Here is an 18,209-nt window from a genome sequence, read left to right as displayed (position 1 = left end):
AAGAAGATAGCTACTCTGCTGTTGGGAATTGCCCTCATGGAACTTGCAGTTTAGAAGAGAAGTTAGCTTTTAAATAAGTAGTTACAAATAGTCATACTTAGAATAAAAATCCAGAGTGACCGCAAGTCAGTATATATTCTGGCCCTTGTCTGCCTTTTTGGGTTCTGCTTCTACTATTTTTTCCCTTGTTCTGTTCCATCTATTCTGGTCTCTTCTTCAGATAGGCCAAGAATGTATCTTGGCACTAACTGTTCTCTCACTGGGATGGCTTCTTCTTGTCAATTAGATCTCAGCTTTAAGTGCCACCATCCTACAGTGCCTTCCCTGACCACCAAAGAGTATCTCTCTCCCTCCCACCATCTCTATCATGTCATTGTGTTTGTTTTCATCATAACATTTATCACTAGCTGCCATTTTCTTGGGGAAGAGGTGTTTTATCTCCCCAGTAGAAAGTAAACTCCAGGAGATAAGGGATCTTATCCATCTGGAATCGTTATCCCTGGGATCTAGAACAGTGCCAGCAGACATACTAGATGCTCAAAATACGTTTGTTCAATGAATAAATGAAATAAATAAGTACAAGTGTGGTAAGTGCTACTACTTCTGTAGTAGAGGATGCTGTGGGAGCCTTTATCAGGAAATCTAACCTAGTGGTCTGGAGAAGGCTTTCCTGAATGTATTTGTCAGCGTAGGGCTGACTAAACAATCTTGCTGAAGGAAAATTGTTTTTCTCTGATGTAACAGCCTAAAGTAAATGTTCCATGTTGAAGTGAGCATTCCTGCTGGGCAGGTTGCTCTGCTCTACATGATCATTCAGGTACCCATGTTCTTTCCATCTTGCTGCTCTGTCAACCCTTGAGTGTTGTCTCAGGGCAGAAACTGGATCTCCATGGGTTCCTCCTGGTGGAAAGGGAATGGAACACTAAAGGCTCATACATCACTTTTTATTGGAGGGAGGGACGGGTAAATGTAGTCTAGCCTTGTGCCTGGGATGAAGGAGAAAGTAGATTGTGGTCCAGACCAACAGCCTATGCCACATTGAAAAAGTGAGCTTTAAGTAAAGGCTAAAAGGATAAGTAGTAGTTAAAAGAAGAGAAGACAGGGTAAAATGAAGTTCAGGGAGAGAATGTTATATACGAAGGAACTGGGGCAGGAGAAACATTTCGAATTACTGGAAAAGAGAGTGCCTGGGGGAAAGAGTCAGTGAAACGAGGCTACAAAAATAATCAGGGTCCAGATCTTATAAAGCCTGACAATCCAAATTAGAGATTTTGGACTTTATCCTAAAATTTTTATTTTATTTTGTTATTTTATTTATTTATTTTTGGCTGTGTTGGGTCTTCGTTGCTGCACGCGGACTTTTTCTAGTTGCGGCGAGCGAGGGCTACTCTTTGTTGCGGTGCGTGGGCTTCTCATCACGGTGGCTTCTCCTTGTTGTGGAGCATGGGCTGTAGGTGTGCGGGCTTCAGTAGTTGTGGCTCGTGGGCTCTAGAGCGCAGGCTCGGTAGTTGTGGTGCAGGGGCTTAGTTGCTCTGTAGAATGTGGGATCTTCCTGGACCGGGGCTTGAACCCGTGTCCCCTGCATCGGCAGGCGGATTCTTAACCACTGCGCCACCAGGGAAGTCCCTATCCTAAAGTTTTAAATGAGGAATAGACATGCATTTTTAAAAGCTTCAGTTGTAAGGTGAAGAATGAATTGAGAAGGGACCTTAAGAGGGCTAGAGAGTACCATTTGGGGAAAGTTAGGCTGTTGAACTAAGTAGTGCAGGATTGTGCAGTAGGTGGGAGATATTTGGTGTTCCAGTGAAAGAGTTTTCTTCCCAATCTTATCTTCTTCCAGAATGTGTATTCTTATTTACCCACTTTTAATGATATGAATACTCTTTATATATCAGTGTGCTGGAGAATATGTACATCTGTGTACATGTCAGCTGAGGACAAGTGCTAGAGGAAGAAATCAATATGCAGTACTGATGGTAGGTTATTTAGATCACCAATTGTTAAATTGTATCAAAAAGACAAAGATGACTCCAAGCAAAAGCATTAGGAATTTATTATTGGTATGTCCGGGAAAAGGTGGAAGTTAGTCAAGACTAAGGGCAAAACACTGATAAATGATTACCTCCATTGTCATACTCAACTATTTCATTCATAGTTATAATATTTGAATTCTTTATGGTAAGATTATCTAACTGTAGTGCCCAGAGGGTGGGGCACCCAGTAAATGTTGTTAAATAGATGTGCCCATGGCAGGGAGTGGGGAAGCTGTTAATTTGACTGTTTTTGAAAGCCCTGGAGTCTAGCAACGCTCAGTTCTCTTTTTAGCAATATGTACAAGTACCAGTGGGCTTTTGCCTTTTGTTCTAGTTTGGGATTAATGCAGTGGGGAAGTTTCTCATTATATTTAGACGGTTAAATCCTTGGAAAGTCAGGTTTGAAATGAGGACTAGTTTATGGCTAGAGTCAAGAGGGGAAACATTTTCAGGAAGTTAGCTTTTAATTTATTGGGAGCTGTTCTCATGTGAATTGAAAATAGTGTAATGTGCTTAACGGAGTGTGATACATTGTAAATTTCCCACAGATGTTAATTCGATTCCATGGTTTTGTTTGGGAAGTCTCAGCCTAGGAGAAAACTGCCTCTCACCCCCCCACCCCACCCCCTGCAAAAAAAAAAAAAAAAAAAAAAAAGCAAATTTTGTGGGACATAGTATCTTTATTTCGTGTTTAGCAATGGCTGTTTTTAGCTGAATTTCTGAGTGTTATATAAATAAGAGTATAGATTTTTCTAGGCAATTTTGATTCTGTATTTTCTTCTCACCTAGTGCTTGTTGAGGTCAGGCTGAGTCTCAGCCACACTGTTAAGAGTCCTGGTGGCATGACATTGACTTCAGTACCATACACCCTTGCTGGGGGGAAGGCCAGTGAAATTCTGGGTTGTTATTTCCCTATGGGTGGACTTAAGTTTGTCTTACTGAGTAAGAATTATTGTATTTATTTATATACTTAAACTTTTGGAGCAATTTCCTAGAACTTGTGCTTTTTGCAGTGCTCAGTGTGAATTTGAAGCCATCAGTATCTGTTATTTTGTTCACTGGGTGAAGGTTGTCATTAACATTCCTCTGGTAAACAGAATACTTTTGAAAAGAGTCCAGTTATGATCATCATACTTTTAAAAACTTGGAGTTACATTTCATGAATTCTTTTCAGTATTATTACTTTAAGCCCCCATATTCCTATACATAGCTACAAATTGCAAATTTTGTATAGTATTCAAATTTTTTACTAAATACTTTTAGGTACATGAAGGTTGTGCTTATGTATTTTGATAGATTGTTAAAAGTAGTAACTCAACAAATATACGATGGAAAACAGATTTCAAAAATTTGCTTCCTTTTTGTTGTTCAGAAATTGGTTTGATATTATGACAAGAAATATTTTTGCATATATTGATAGGTAAATTTTGTAAAGGCACTACTTGATTTCAGTTTTTCTCTTATTATAGTTTGGTATTATGTCAGTGATATAGGTAGAATAAGATGATTTGTAAATCTGTAACCTAGGAGTTAAATTGCAATAACATTCTTTTTTTTAAAAATATTTATTTATTTATTTTGGTTGCTCCAGGTCTTAGTTGCGGCTCCAGAGCTCCTTAGTTGTGGCATGTGAACTCTTAGTTGTGGCATGCATGTGGGATCTAGTTCCCTGACCAGGGATTGAACCCAGGCCCCCTGCATTGGGAGTGCTTAGTCTTATCCACTGCGCCACTAGGGAAGTCCCGCAATAACATTCTTTTAATTTATACTTTTTTTCTCTTCAAGGTTCATATAAATTATAGAAACTCTTGTTTAAAGTAAATCCAGGCAGCATTTTAGAAATTGAAGGTTGAGGGTTTGTTCTTCCTTCCAGCTATCTGGTCCAGTGCAGATGGTTTTTAGTTGCATTCAAGCACAAAGAAATGTATACTTTGTTTTTTTATGTTCTGTAACATCCCTTGTCATGTTTCCTTCCTTTCTAGCTGTGTGTGTTTATTCTCTTATGACTAATAAAATTACGCTGTGTGTACTAGAGTGGAGACTTCCCTCATATCTCAAGGACTGCACAGATAAAAGAGAGGGACGTCAAAAAACCAAAACAAAAGAAGCATTTGAGAATCCTGCAGTTTAACAGGAGTAGTAGGGAGTAGAAATGAAGTTGGTAGGCAGTGGTCAAATCACCCAGCAAATACTGAGTGTCTGTATATTGTCAGAGTCTGTGGTAGGTTCTGGTGATATAAGCAAAAGAACAAGACAGATATGGTACCTGCTCTCATGGAACTTTTACAGTATCCGGGAATGTAACATTAAATAAATAATAAGGTAGGTACAGGGTGTTGTGGGAATGCAGTGGTGGTGGTGATTGTGGGGAGTGTGTGTGTGTGTGTGTGTGTGTGTGTGTGTGTGTGTGTGTGAGTGTGTGAGTGTAAGAGAGAAGAAACAGTTTTCCTAGCAGAAAGTCTCCAACATAGAGGGCCTCCCAAGAACTGAAAGAAAGGGCAGTATGGTTGGAGTGGTGGAGGAATCGAGGTGGGGAGATTTTGGAAGACAGCAACCAGATTTTGGGGGAGCTTTTTAAGGCAAGTTGAGGATTTTGGATTTTATCCCTAAAGCAATGAAAGACCCTGGAGGCAGAAGGAGGGAGATGGTTAACAAAGAGCAGTCCTCCAATATATAATACATAGTTTAAAAGTCCCCTGAGTGCATTCAGGATGAGTTTGGAGACTCCTGGCAGTTTGAACTAGAAAGGTTCCAATAGGGTAGAGAAAAAATGGCTGATTTGAAATATGCTTAGGAAGTAGATAAGATTTGTTATAGGTTAGATATGGGGATTAAGGGAGGGGAACAAGGGAGGGGAATGAGTCAGGATAATAAGTGAGTTTTTGGCACTAAGCACGTCATGTGTATTAAATCATTTAATTCACCATTTTATAGATGAGGAAACTGAGACTCATTGCCTTCCTGATTTTTTGGCTTGAGGTGTTGTTAGATGCATGGTGGTGTCTCATAATTGAGGTAAAAAACTGGGCGTGGGGTGGAGGCTCAGAAGTTTAATTCTGGACATCTTGAATTTGAGATGTCTCTAAGATATCCAAGTTGAAGTGTGGAGTTATTTGAAAATAAGGATTTGGAGTTCAAGAGAGAAGTCTGTGTTAGAGAGGGAAATTTGTTATTTTTTCGCAGATGACTAGTGCTGGGAAGTAGTGAAAAGAGGGAACATGTGGAGCTATAGGGAAGAGGGATTAGTGTGGAGCCGCGAGGCACCTGAGGGTTATGTGATTCAGAAGGAAGAAGATAAATGTGAAATGGCTTGTATGCTAGGTCAGATGTTTGGGCTTTATTCTGAAAATATTAGCTTTGGGATTAGTCTTTGGGCTTATTGAGCTTGAGGTGTCTATGGGACATTCAGGGACAGAAAAGTGGGCAGTTCTTATTACCTTTCCCCATATTTTTCTAAGGATGACTTCCCGAGGTTCTTCAGAAGATCCCGTCTGGGCTTTGCCTCATCCTGATTACTTTCTTCTGGTCAGTTTATCAGTGGTCCTTTTACAATGTAGTGGGCAGAGCTAGACACTGTTTTATTTGTGATCTGAGCAGAGTGGGTTGCCTTCACTTTGCTACATTCTGGACACTACTTTTTCTGTGAATATAGTTTAAGATTGAATTAGCTTTTGAGGGGAGGGGAACATTATTACATAGTGTTTCTCTTGCTAACAAAGTGTTTTTCATATATGATCCTGCGAAACCTTGTATCTCTTATCCTTGTGCTTTGTGCTAGCCAGATTTTGGACCTAAGTAGGAAGTCAATATTTTTGTTAAATGTCGTCAGCTAGATTTACCTTATGGTTTCTGCTCTTTGTGATCTTTTTGGACCTGTTACTTAGCAATATTGAGTATCCTGCCCAAATTTGGTTCATCTATGAATTTTATAAGCATGTCATCTATGTCTACATTTAAATAATTGATTAAAAAGCTAATCAGGGCAGGAATGAAGACAGCTGTGGAATGAACTCTGGGGCCAAAGAGCTTGGGTTTGAATTCTAGTGCTGCCACTTAAGAGCTGTGTTATTTTGGGCAAATTATTTTAACCAGTCTGTGTCTTAGTTTCCTCATCTGTAGAATGGACATAATGATAGTATGTTTTTTCAAAAGGTTGTGGTGAGAATTAAATGAGTTATGTGTATGAAGTGCTTAGACTACCACTTGGCACATACTAAGTGATCAATCATCTAAGCTGTTGTTGTTGTTTTTATTTTATAAACCATATTAGATGTTCATACTCTTTTAACAGTATGTCCTATTATTGCTGAGTCTCAAAAAAGTCATTCAGGTTGTGTAATTAGACCAAAAAGTTTATCCTTCTATAATAGGAGACATGTTTTGGAAAATGTATAAAATAAAACCTCAGCCAGATATACGTTTACTTGTTTTTTCTAAGCTGAAAGTTTTCTGATATACAAATTGAGGGGTTGTATAAAATTGAGGGCCTAATTCTTCCTCTTTCTTGATGTAGGTATGGCATCACAGCTGCAGGTGTTTTCCCCCCCATCAGTGTCGTCGAGTGCCTTCTGCAGTGCAAAGAAACTGAAAATAGAGCCTTCTGGTTGGGATGTTTCTGGACAGAGCAGCAACGACAAATACTATACCCACAGCAAAACTCTCCCAGCCACACAAGGGCAAGCCAACTCTTCTCACCAGGTAGCAAATTTCAACATCCCTGCTTACGACCAGGGCCTCCTCCTCCCAGCTCCTGCAGTGGAGCATATTGTTGTAACAGCTGCTGATAGCTCTGCCAGTGCTGCTACATCAACCTTCCAAAGCAGCCAGACCCTGACTCACAGAAGCAACGTTTCTTTGCTTGAGCCATATCAAAAATGTGGATTGAAAAGAAAAAGTGAGGAAGTTGACAGCAACGGTAGTGTGCAAATCATAGAAGAACATCCCCCTCTCATGCTGCAAAACAGGACTGTGGTGGGTGCCGCTGCCACGACCACCACTGTGACCACGAAGAGTAGCAGTTCCAGTGGAGAAGGGGATTACCAGCTGGTCCAACATGAGATCCTTTGCTCTATGACAAACAGCTATGAAGTCTTAGAGTTCTTAGGCCGGGGAACATTTGGACAGGTGGCTAAGTGCTGGAAGCGGAGCACCAAGGAAATTGTGGCTATTAAAATCTTGAAGAACCACCCCTCCTATGCCAGACAAGGACAGATTGAAGTGAGCATCCTTTCCCGCCTAAGCAGTGAAAATGCCGATGAGTATAATTTTGTCCGTTCTTATGAGTGCTTTCAGCATAAGAATCATACCTGCCTTGTGTTCGAGATGCTGGAGCAGAACTTATATGATTTTCTAAAGCAGAACAAGTTTAGCCCACTGCCACTCAAGTACATCAGACCAATCTTGCAGCAGGTGGCCACAGCCCTGATGAAGCTCAAGAGCCTTGGTCTAATTCATGCTGACCTTAAGCCTGAAAACATAATGCTGGTCGATCCAGTGCGCCAACCCTACCGAGTGAAGGTCATTGACTTTGGTTCTGCTAGTCACGTTTCCAAAGCTGTGTGCTCAACCTACTTACAGTCACGTTACTACAGGCAAGTGGCAAATGCTAAAAAGCATGTCTTTGACTAGAGATCTGTCTTTATATTTAACATATATTACAAAGGGCTACATATAACAATGAATTTATTTACAGATTTCAACACAGAATAGGATAATATATTTTAGTATTATCCTAAATATATATAGTATTTAATATTCCATGTGTGTGGCATTCTTATATGTAACATTATTTTATTTCTGAAATTTTAACTCTAGAAAAATTAATTCAGTCTGATTCTGAAGGTTGTTCCTAGTTGAATTATAGTAGCATCTGGTTCCTTCTTTACTACCATTATACCTAATTTTCCCATTTTAAAGTATCTTTAAATATATAAGATGTTTACTTATATGTGATGAATTTGGGCATATGCTGCTATTTTTCCCAGGTTCCTATCTTGGCAGGTAAGATGCCTTGGGAATAATTCCAAGTTTAACTCTAGCAACGTTTTATTATTTTACATTTTCTTTCTTGCATAATAGAGAGAATTGGATTAGATGATTGCTAAGGTCTCTTCTCGTTTTAATATTCTCCTTTGAACTTAACATAGTCCTTTGAACTTATTTGCATGTGAACTTATTTGGTTATCCTAAAATGGCCTTGACCCAAACACCTTATACTTTAGTGATTTATATTTCCATATTGATACTTCTAATAAAGCTACCTTTTCAATATATAATAATTATTGGGACAGAACTTAAATGCTGGTATATAGAATTTTGTCCGTACTGTAACCAAGGAGCATTACTGAAAGAGAGAAGACGGGAAAGTCTAAATGAGCTTTGATTTCTCAGTACGTCATTTATCTGTCTAGTTATTAATTTTAAGGAATCTGATACTTATTTTAATGGTCATGGATTAAACACAGATTGTACACTCACCCAATCACGAAGTGAAACAATAAAAAAAGATAACCCACAAAATAAGTTTTATCAAGAGATATGTCCAGCATGCCAAATGCCTTTAATAAATTTTGAGGAAATAGAAATTCTGAACTAAGAATTTTATATTATGTGTGAAAATAATGTAAGGACATTTTAACCTGTATAGGGACTCAGAAAATATGCCATCTACATATTTATGTTTCTCTAATTGTGATAAAACCTACCTAACATGAAGTTTACCATTTTAACACGTACCGTTCAGTGTTGTGAAGTATCTTCATAGTGTTGTATAGCCTTCACCACTATTTCCAGATTTTTTTTATCACCCAAAACAGAAACTCTGTAACCATTAAGCAGTAACTACTCCACCCTCCTACTCCCTACCCCTGTTACCTCTATTTGACTTTCTGTCTCTATGAAATTGCCTATTCTAGATATTGCTTATAAGTGGAATCATACAATATTTCTCCTTTTGGGTCTGACTTACTTCACTTAGCATAATGTTTTCAAGGTTTATCTCTGAAATTCTGTAGCATGTATCAGAATTTCATTCCTTTCCAGGACCGAATAATATTCTGTTGCATGTATATACCACATTTTATTTATCTATTCATCTGTTGATGGACACTTGGGTTGTTTCCACATTTTTGGCTATTGTGAATAATGATGTAATGAACTTTGGCATTCAAGTGTTTTGAGTCCCTGTTTTCAATTCTTTTGGGTATAAAACTAGAAGTAGAGTTGCTGGGTCATATGGTAATTCTTTAACTTTTTGAGGAACCACCAAACTGTTTTTCTCAGCCACTGCACGATTTTATATTCCCACCAGCAATGCATGAGGATTCCAGTTTCTCCATATCCTCACCAATACACCAACACTTGTTATTTTCTTTCTCTCTCTCTCTTTTTTTTTTTTTTTGGTTAATAGCCATCCTTATGTTTGTGAAATGATATCTCATATAGTTTTGATTTGCATTTCCCTAATGATTAGTGATGGTGAGCATCATTTCATGTGCTTATTGGCCATCTGTATGTCTTCTCTGGAGAAATGTCTTAAGTCCTTTGTCCATCTTTGAATTGGATTGTTTTTTGTTGTTGCTGAGTTGTAGGAGTTCTTTATATATTCTGAGTATTAATCCCTGGTCAGATAACATGATTTGCAGATATTTTCTCCCATTCCATGGGGTTGCCTTTTCACTATATTGATAGTATTGTTTGCACAAAAGTTTTAAATTTTGATGAAGTCCTATTTGTCTTTTTTGTTGTTGCTTATACTTTTGGTATATTCAAGAAATCGTTGTCAAACCAATGTCATGAAGCTTTTCCTCATGTTTTCTTCAAATAGCTTTAGCTCTTATATTTAGGTTTTTGATCCATTTTGAGTTAATTTTTGTATGGTATAAAGTATGGGTCCAATTTCATTCTTTTGCACGTGGACATTCAGTTTTCCCAGCACCATTTGCTGAAAAGACTGTCCTTTCTCCATTGAATGGTCTTGATACTCTTGTCAGAATCCTTTGGCCATATATATGAGGGTTCATTTCTGAGCTCTCCCTTCTGTTCCATTGTTCTAAATGTCTGTCTTTATGCCAGTACCATGCTTTTTTGATTACTTGTAGCTTTGTAATAAGTTTTGAAATCAGGAAGTGTGAGACCTCTAGTTTTATTTTCTTTCAAGATTGTTTTGGCTTTTTTGGAGTCTCCTGAAATTCTATATGAGTTTTAGGATGGACTTTTCTATTTCTGAAAAAAACCTCATTGGTGTTGATAGGGATCGCACTGAGTCTGCAAATCACTTTGCACAGTATTGACGTCTTAACATTGTCTTCCAATCCACCTTAATCTATTTTTATCTTTTCTTTTTATAGTTTTCTAAAACCCTGTCACAGTAATACTTGATGATGAGCCTAAGGCAAGTGGAATAGCAGCTCAGGCATTCCTTCTTTATATAAATTGTATCCACAGTGGTCCTGTGCATGTTGCATTGTTGCTTTATTAGAGTCCATTAAATCCTCACCCTCTTTCAGAAAACCTCTCTGAAATCCTTTTGACCATTGAAGCATTCTGTCTCCAGAGCCAGCCTTCCTCTTACCCTCCTTTTTACATTGCATTGTTTACATTGCTTCATCTTGCTGATAACATGCCAAAGTACTATCAGTTGATGTAAATTTTTGCCACCATGCTGTCTCTGTTGGCCATGGGCACGGCTAAATGACTCAGGCAGTAAAAATAAAGTACTTTATTTCCTAGCCCACTGTAAATGTAAATGTAGACTAATTCCAAGAAAAGTTGCTGTCTTTGGGGCTCGAGATTTAGGCACAAAGGTTTGTCATGCTTATAAGCTCAATGCTTTTCCATTCTGAACAGGCTAGCTGGCCTTAAAGCTGAGATCACTTTGTTATGTACGGAAGGACAAGATCTAGATAAGGAAAACATATTTTCAGTTTATCCTAGACAAACAAACAATCCAGTTTCATCTGACACTGAAACCACAGTTAACACCTAAGCCACAGATGTAGGAAGTTAGACTTTACATAACATCTCTTATTTGGTTTGATGCCTCTGAGATGGGTGGGAAGAAACAAGAGTGTTCATGAAGATGAGCAGAGAATGATTTGTGCTGTTAAGTGATTCTAGCCTCAGCTTGCTCTGGGTTCCAGTGAAATAGAGCTTTATGACTTAAGTGGAATTTTTCAATTTAAAGGAGTTTGAAGTTGGGAAATCAAAACGCAAGGATTGCTATTTCTACCTCCTGGTTATAGCAATGAGAGCCTGTTCAGTATTTGTTCTCAAAGGATGGGATGTATCTGCAAAGAGGAGAGTCACCATGTCCAAAGTACAATTTCATGCCATTTTCCTCCTAAAGGGAAGACTGCGAGTTTTGTTTTCCTTTTTCCTGTGGTTTAATAGGTAATCTTTTTTTACTGCCCAGTTGTTAGGATGTCAGAGCTGGAAAGGGACCTAGAAGAGTAATTAACTTATTATATAGATGAAGTAGAACAAGAATTTCAGTGTATAGTTTATATTGAGGGATTGAGAAATATTGGAGGCCAAGGGGAAAGATGATATAGTAATGAAAATATTATCAAGAATTTTGATCTGAATTCAGAGGTTAAAACATTCAGTCTTTAGAGGTGAACCTGCTCTAAATGATGTTCAGTAAAAGAAGATAACTTAAGTCTTTTTGCTTCCTGGAGTTTATATAAGTCTAACATTTTTAGGCTCTAATGAAAGTGAAAAGTCCTCAATAGACTGAGCAGCCTTATTTTATTTTACTTTATTTTTACTGCTTTCCTTTTTTTTTCTTTTGATACTTACCTTTTTGCATGGTATATGTGGTAGAGTTAACTGTTTTGGGTGAGCTTTTACTTGAAACACTTAGCTGCTTTTGTTACTCCAGAAGCAGAGCAAGACCAAATGGAAAAACTGATTCCAGTCAGTCTTCAGGGTTTTTTTGTTTAGTGGGGCTTGGGAGGTGGAATTAGTGTTTTTCTTAATTTCCCTTAAACTTTAAGCCTTAGAAGCCTAACAGTTATCACATCTTATGGCTACCTTTTTAAAGAAGTAAGTTATTGGGTGGCCTGGCCCCTCCCTGTGACCTGCCTTTTGGATTTTAAAATGTCTTCCTGGTATAGTGGGAATGGCAAAATCAATCTACTGCTCTTCAGTTAATGTTTAGGAATGTTCTAAGCCCAGTTTTTATTTTGGCACAAAGCCATTTGCATTCTCCCTGCCAGCTATTTTTGGCACTGTCATGAACTTAGAAATTAATCAGTCTGCTCAGTGAAAGTAAAAATTTTGTTCCTTTTCAATTTTAGAAAGGCTTTTATGTTTCTGGGTACTCTTACCCTGTAGTTTATTAATGCTATCAAACATGCCACAGTGGTTGTATTTAATTGAACTCTGAAATTCCATCAGTAATATGGGGCTCCAGCCACCTGCAACAGGAATATCACTTGTTTGTTTTCTTTGGCTAACAAAACCACAGTTCACATCAAATAGCCCAAAAACTGATGATATTAGTGGTTCCACCCTTAGCTGTCAAATAGTGTAAGTCCCAGCAGGCCTGGATCTTCTGCTGTTTCTGTGCAAGGATCAGGAAAGTTTTTAGACCCTATGGAGTCCTCTAATTTACCATTTTCTAGGGGCTACTTAGAAAATTACTCTGGGAGGATATTCTTATTTAGGGAAATATCTTTATACCCTCCCCACTCAGTCTTTGTCTGCCCCCCCTCCCCCATACACACAACACAACAATAAGCACATACTGCTTAAGATTAAAATTTGGGAAACCTAGGCACTTCATGAGGAGACATGGCCTATTAGATGGTTCCTAATGGAGAGATCTGCTTTTCTATTTAGCTCCTGATTAATGAGAGGGATCTGGATCTGGAGTGTCCTTACAGTTTCAAATTCTGTGACTTGTAAAAAGGAAAGGAAATTATTTAGAGATGATAAAGTGTTTCAGAGCTCAGACCTTGGGTCCAGACTGCCTGGGCTCCAGCCTTGGGCAAGTTACCTAACCTGCCAGTGCCCAGTTTCTACATCTGTAAAATGGAAATAATACTTCCTTACGTAGAATCTAAGGTGCCACTGATTATAAGATGAAATATAATATTATTTATATACCAATAAGAAGGTAAAGGCACTGCCATTAAACTAAAATATACCATCATTTTCAGGAATCTTCTTAATTTCAGAGATGTTAAAATGTGAAAAATGTGTATCTTATAATTGATGACTTAACAGTGAAAATATCTACTTTCATAGGATTGTTGTAAGAATTAAGTGAACCCCACATTTCTAAAGAACTTAGTGCCTGGCACATACTAAGTACTATATAAGTGTCATCTATTATTATCAATTTAATATTACCTATTATTATCATCCCCCTTTTGAATCCATTTATCTCTTAATTTTAGTTACAATTTGAAAAATACCATGTATACCACCATGCCAAATAGATGAGTATAGATGGGTATGTATTTAACTTTTACTTATTTAGAGACAACTTCAGACCTAGGCTACCAGGATTCAAATTCTAGCTCTGCCACGTATTAACTGTGTGATTTGGGGCAAATTACTTAATCTATTTACCTCTGTTTCCTCCTCTATAAGTATAATATAGAGGGGATAATAATTTTGCCTTGGATATATTCATATATAGAGAGCTCTTAGTTTATGGTATTACCATAGTTTTCTCTTTAAGGTTTCGTAGGATTGGGTTTCTCACATGGAGCATTAGTGGAAATGAATATTTCTGAAAGCACACAGAGAGTTCAAAGTTTTAAAAGAATGATGGTATAATAATAATAGTCATTGTTTTATCTAACACTTACATAATGCTAACCATGTGCCAGGCTCTGGTCAAGAGCTTTAATATTTGAACGACATCATTATCATCATCATCATTCTCTTTTACTTATTTATTTTAACCTTACCACAACCTTATGTAGTAAGAGGTACTCATCTCCATTTTATGAATGAAGAACCTGAGGCTCATAGTGGGAATCAGCCACATAGCACGGGGAGATCAGCTCAGTGCTTTGTGACCACCTAGAGGGGTGGGATAGGGAGGGCAGGAGGGAGACCCAAGAGGGAGGAGATATGGGGATATACATATATGTCTAGCTGATTCACTTTGTTATACAGCAGAAGCTAGCACACCATTGTAAAGCAATTAAACTCCAATAAAGATGTTAAAAAAAAAGAACCTGAGGCTCAGAAAGATTAATTGCCTCCAGCTGTTAAATAATGGAATTAGGATTTGAACCACTGTGTCTCTACAGAAGGCATTTCTGTCATAAAGGGGTATTTATTGATCAGACCATTTAATTGATTTTTCTGTAATTAAAAAGTTTCTAAGAATAAAAAGAATAAGTCCATAATCCATTATCTGTAATTTCTAAATTCAGAAAGCTTTCAAAGCTAAAAATCTTTTTCTAAGTTTGGTATAAACTTATTTATTGGTAAGACCTGACTTGAATCAATGTAAGGCTGTTTAAAGTATTTGTCTGGCTTAGTGTGATTGCTCATATGTTGTGTTGCAGAAGTATTAATGTGTTTGATTATGGGATGCTTCCCTAAACTCCATTGGGATTATTATGAAGTATGTAGTTTATGCATGGGTAGTACCTTTCTGAAATTCAAAAAGCTCTGAATTTCAAAACACATCTGGGGCCAAGAGTTTCGAATTATGGATTTTATACCAGAGATTGTTTTCAGCTTCATTAAATCAATGTACCTTTCTTTACCTGATACTAAAACAAGACTTAATCAACATAGTTTCCCAAAATAATGTGTAATTTTTTTAATCTGGTATTTTTGTTTTTGCTAGAGCCCCTGAAATTATTCTTGGATTACCATTTTGTGAAGCTATTGATATGTGGTCATTGGGCTGTGTGATAGCTGAGCTGTTCCTGGGGTGGCCTCTTTATCCTGGTGCTTCAGAATATGATCAGGTAAGAGTGTTTATTTGGATGGCAATAGAAAGCAAGTAACTGGTGAAAGATTCTAGAGGAATAGAAGTACTAGTGAAGTATTTAGATTGTAGGGAAAGAATAGTCCAATTAAAAATAATTTTTTAAATAATGGAATTTTCTCTACCTGCTTCTTAGTCTGCAGTTATATTTGTAATTCTAAACTTTAAAAAGGATTTTATTTTATATTACTTTAGATTGCTGCTTTTACAGATCTGTAATGATTTATTAGAGACTTAACTTGTCAGCCAATGTGTCTTGTGAATTAGGATATGAAAGTAGAGTAAGGATGTGAAGTTGGAATTTTAAGAGCAAACTTTGGCTCATTCAGTGCTATTTATTCCTTTTTATACATGACACACACTGAAGTAATTACTCTCTGCATACTGAAACACATTGGACCCTAGAAGTTGTGATGTGTATTAGGTCTCTGTAACATAGGATTTAGGAGGGAAATCTTATGAGTTGAAAAGTATTGTAACAAATTATCTATGTTTCAAAACAGACAAGCTTTAGAAGATATGCTACAACTTCCTAAGAAACTGGTCCTAAGGAAAAAAGTTTTGCCATGGAAGTAAATTGTGAATTCTCATTTTTTGTTCTTTCAAAAAAATTGTTCTAACTACTATACTGTAAGCTCTTTGAGGGCAGAGACTGATTCTACCAGTGTATCCTCAGCTGCTGACATTGCATCTGGGACACAGTAGGTACATCAGGGTTTTTTTAGTTTTTTTGAGAAATGAATGGTTATTTCGAACCATTAAGAGAAGAGGGCAAAATAGTGTTTTTCCCTATTCAACCTGGAATTTTGACTCCTCAGTCCATTTTAGAGTAGATGTAACATTTACCAACTTCCAAAAATTTGACTCTTTGGATTTGTCTCTGAGTGAGACATAGAAAATAAGTTGTTCATATGATAAGTAACCAGTTACATTGAACTTTGTAATTTTTCAGTCTTTCATCCACCTTGTGAGACATGAACCACCTTCCTTATTTTAACAACAACAACAAAGAAGTGTGAGGAAGATTAAATGATGCAAAACCACAGTTACTTGAACCAATCCATTGATTCTCCTCTTTGGGTTTTAGACTCTTGAGAATCTGATGAAGCTATGGATCTTCTCAGAAAAATATGCTCACAATGTTTTATATACAAAGTTAGGGAATTCGTGGACCCCCCGATTAAGAAACCTTGCTCCGAGCAATTATAGTCTCTAAAGTGCCATTCCTAGGCCAACTGTTTTGTGGCATCTCTTCAACCTTAGTAAACAGATTGTATTGTAAATATTCCTAGGAAGTGGAACCAAATAAAATTAGATTTAGAAGCTAAGGTGCAATGGGGGGTTACCTTGTAAAGAAATGATATGGTAGTTTTGAGAATTTTTGCCTGGTGCATAGATGTGAAACTGGGTTGTAGGAGAAAGTTGTTTTTTTTTCATGCTTAATAGTGAATAAATAGGGTGTTGCTGTTGTAGAGCAGGATTGGGAATACTTTATCTTGATGCATCTTTGCTTATACAAAAAGGTTCTTGTGGCAGGATCCTTGTTCTTACAGCTGAGTTTTTAAAAAAACAACTTTATTGAGATATAATTCACGTACCGTATAATTCAGCCATTTAAAGTGTGCAACTCATTGGTCTTCAGTATGTTCACAGGGTTGTGAACCATAGACACAATCAATTTAGAACGTTTTCATGACTCTAAAATGAAACCCAGTACTTACTAGCAGTCAGTACCCATTCTTCCCTAACCACCCCACCACCATGCTGGGAGCCAGTAATCTGCTTTCTGTCTGTATAGATTTGCCTATTCTAGCATAACATATTCATCACATACAATGTGTGGTCTTTTGTGCTGGGCTTCTTTTACTTAGCATGATGTTTTTCATCCATGCTATTGCCTGTATCAGAACTTCATTACTTTTTATGGCTGATCAATGTTTCATTGTGTGTGTGTATGTATATATGTGTGTGTGTGTATACATATATATATATATATATATATATATATATATGCGCCACGTTTTTTTATGTGCTCATCTGTTGATGGACACTTGGGGTGTTACCACCGTGAATAATGGTGCTATGAATATTGGTGTACCAGGGTTTAAGTCCCTGTCTTCCGTTCCTTTGGGTACAAAGCTAGAAGTAGAATTGCTGGGTCATATGCTAATTCTATGTTTAACTTTCTGAGGAACCAACAAACTGTTTTCCACAGTGGTTATACCATTTTACATTCCTACCAACAATGTACAAGAGTTGCAGTTTCCCTACATCCTTCATCCTTGCCAATGCTGGTTATTTTCTTTCTTTTTTTAAAAAAATGATAGCCATCCTTATGGATATGTAGTGATAGCTCATTGTGGTTTTGATTTGTGTTTCTCTAATGATTAGTGATGTTGAGCATCGTTTTATGTGCTTATTGGGCATCTGTATATCTTCTTTGGAGAAGTCTATTCAAGTCCACTGCCCGTTTTTGTATTTTGTTGTTGTTGTTTAGTGGTAGGAGTTCTTTCTGTATTCTTATTATTAATCCCTTATCAGATAAGTGATTTGCAGATACTCTCTCCCATTCCATGGGGTTGCCTTTTCACTCGGTTTAGAGTATTTGCACAAACATTTTAAATTTTGATGAAGTCCAATTTGCTTGTTTTTTCTTTTGTTGCTTATACTTGTGGTATCATATCCAAGAAATCTTTGCCAAATCAAGTGTCATGAAGCTTTTCTCCTATGTTTTCTTCTAAGAGTTTTATAGTTTTAGCTCTTACATTTAGGTTTTTGAGTCATTTTAAGTTAATTTTTGAATATGTTGTAAGGAAAGGGTCCATTTTCTATCTTTTGCATGTGGGTATTCAGTTATCCCAGTACTATTTGCTAAAAGACTGTTCTTTCCCCAAGAATTGTCTTGGCATCCTTGTCAAAAATCAGTTGACCATAAGTAAGTATAATGATTTATGTCTGGATTGTCAGTTCTGTTCCATTGATCTATATCCTATATCTATACTTATGCCAGTACCACACTGTTTTGATTACTATAGTTTGGTAGTAAGTTTTTTTCTTTCTTTTTTTTTTCAATTGAAGTATAGTTGATTTTACAATGTTGTGTTAGTTTCAGGTATACAGCAAAGTGATTCCCGTGTGTGTGTGTGTGTGTGTGTGTGTATTCTTTTTTCAGATTCTTTTCCATTATAGGTTATTATAAGATAATGAATATAGTT

At 37.1% G+C, this 18,209-nt stretch overlaps 1 protein-coding gene across 4 annotated transcripts in view; it reads left to right on the top strand.

Annotated features, from left to right (window-relative positions):
- The window catches only part of HIPK1 (homeodomain interacting protein kinase 1), a 47,865-nt gene that overhangs the window by 3,572 nt on the left and 26,084 nt on the right, over nucleotides 1-18,209 (top strand). For 3 of the 4 annotated variants that reach the window (XM_024119661.3, XM_024119662.3, XM_024119660.3), the window contains exons 2-3: nucleotides 6,547-7,624; nucleotides 14,851-14,974. In XM_024119661.3, the coding sequence (XP_023975429.1) occupies nucleotides 6,549-7,624; nucleotides 14,851-14,974 (1,200 nt within the window). In that variant the 5' untranslated portion in view covers nucleotides 6,547-6,548. Of the gene's footprint in view, nucleotides 1-4,337; nucleotides 4,356-6,546; nucleotides 7,625-14,850; nucleotides 14,975-18,209 lie in introns of those variants that run through there. The other variant, XM_028488978.2, reaches the window with a different exon arrangement.

The sequence above is a fragment of the Physeter macrocephalus genome, chromosome 4 (assembly GCF_002837175.3).
Source record: "Physeter macrocephalus isolate SW-GA chromosome 4, ASM283717v5, whole genome shotgun sequence".
NCBI lineage: Eukaryota > Metazoa > Chordata > Mammalia > Artiodactyla > Physeteridae > Physeter > Physeter macrocephalus.
This window is presented reverse-complemented; position numbering and strand designations above follow the sequence as displayed.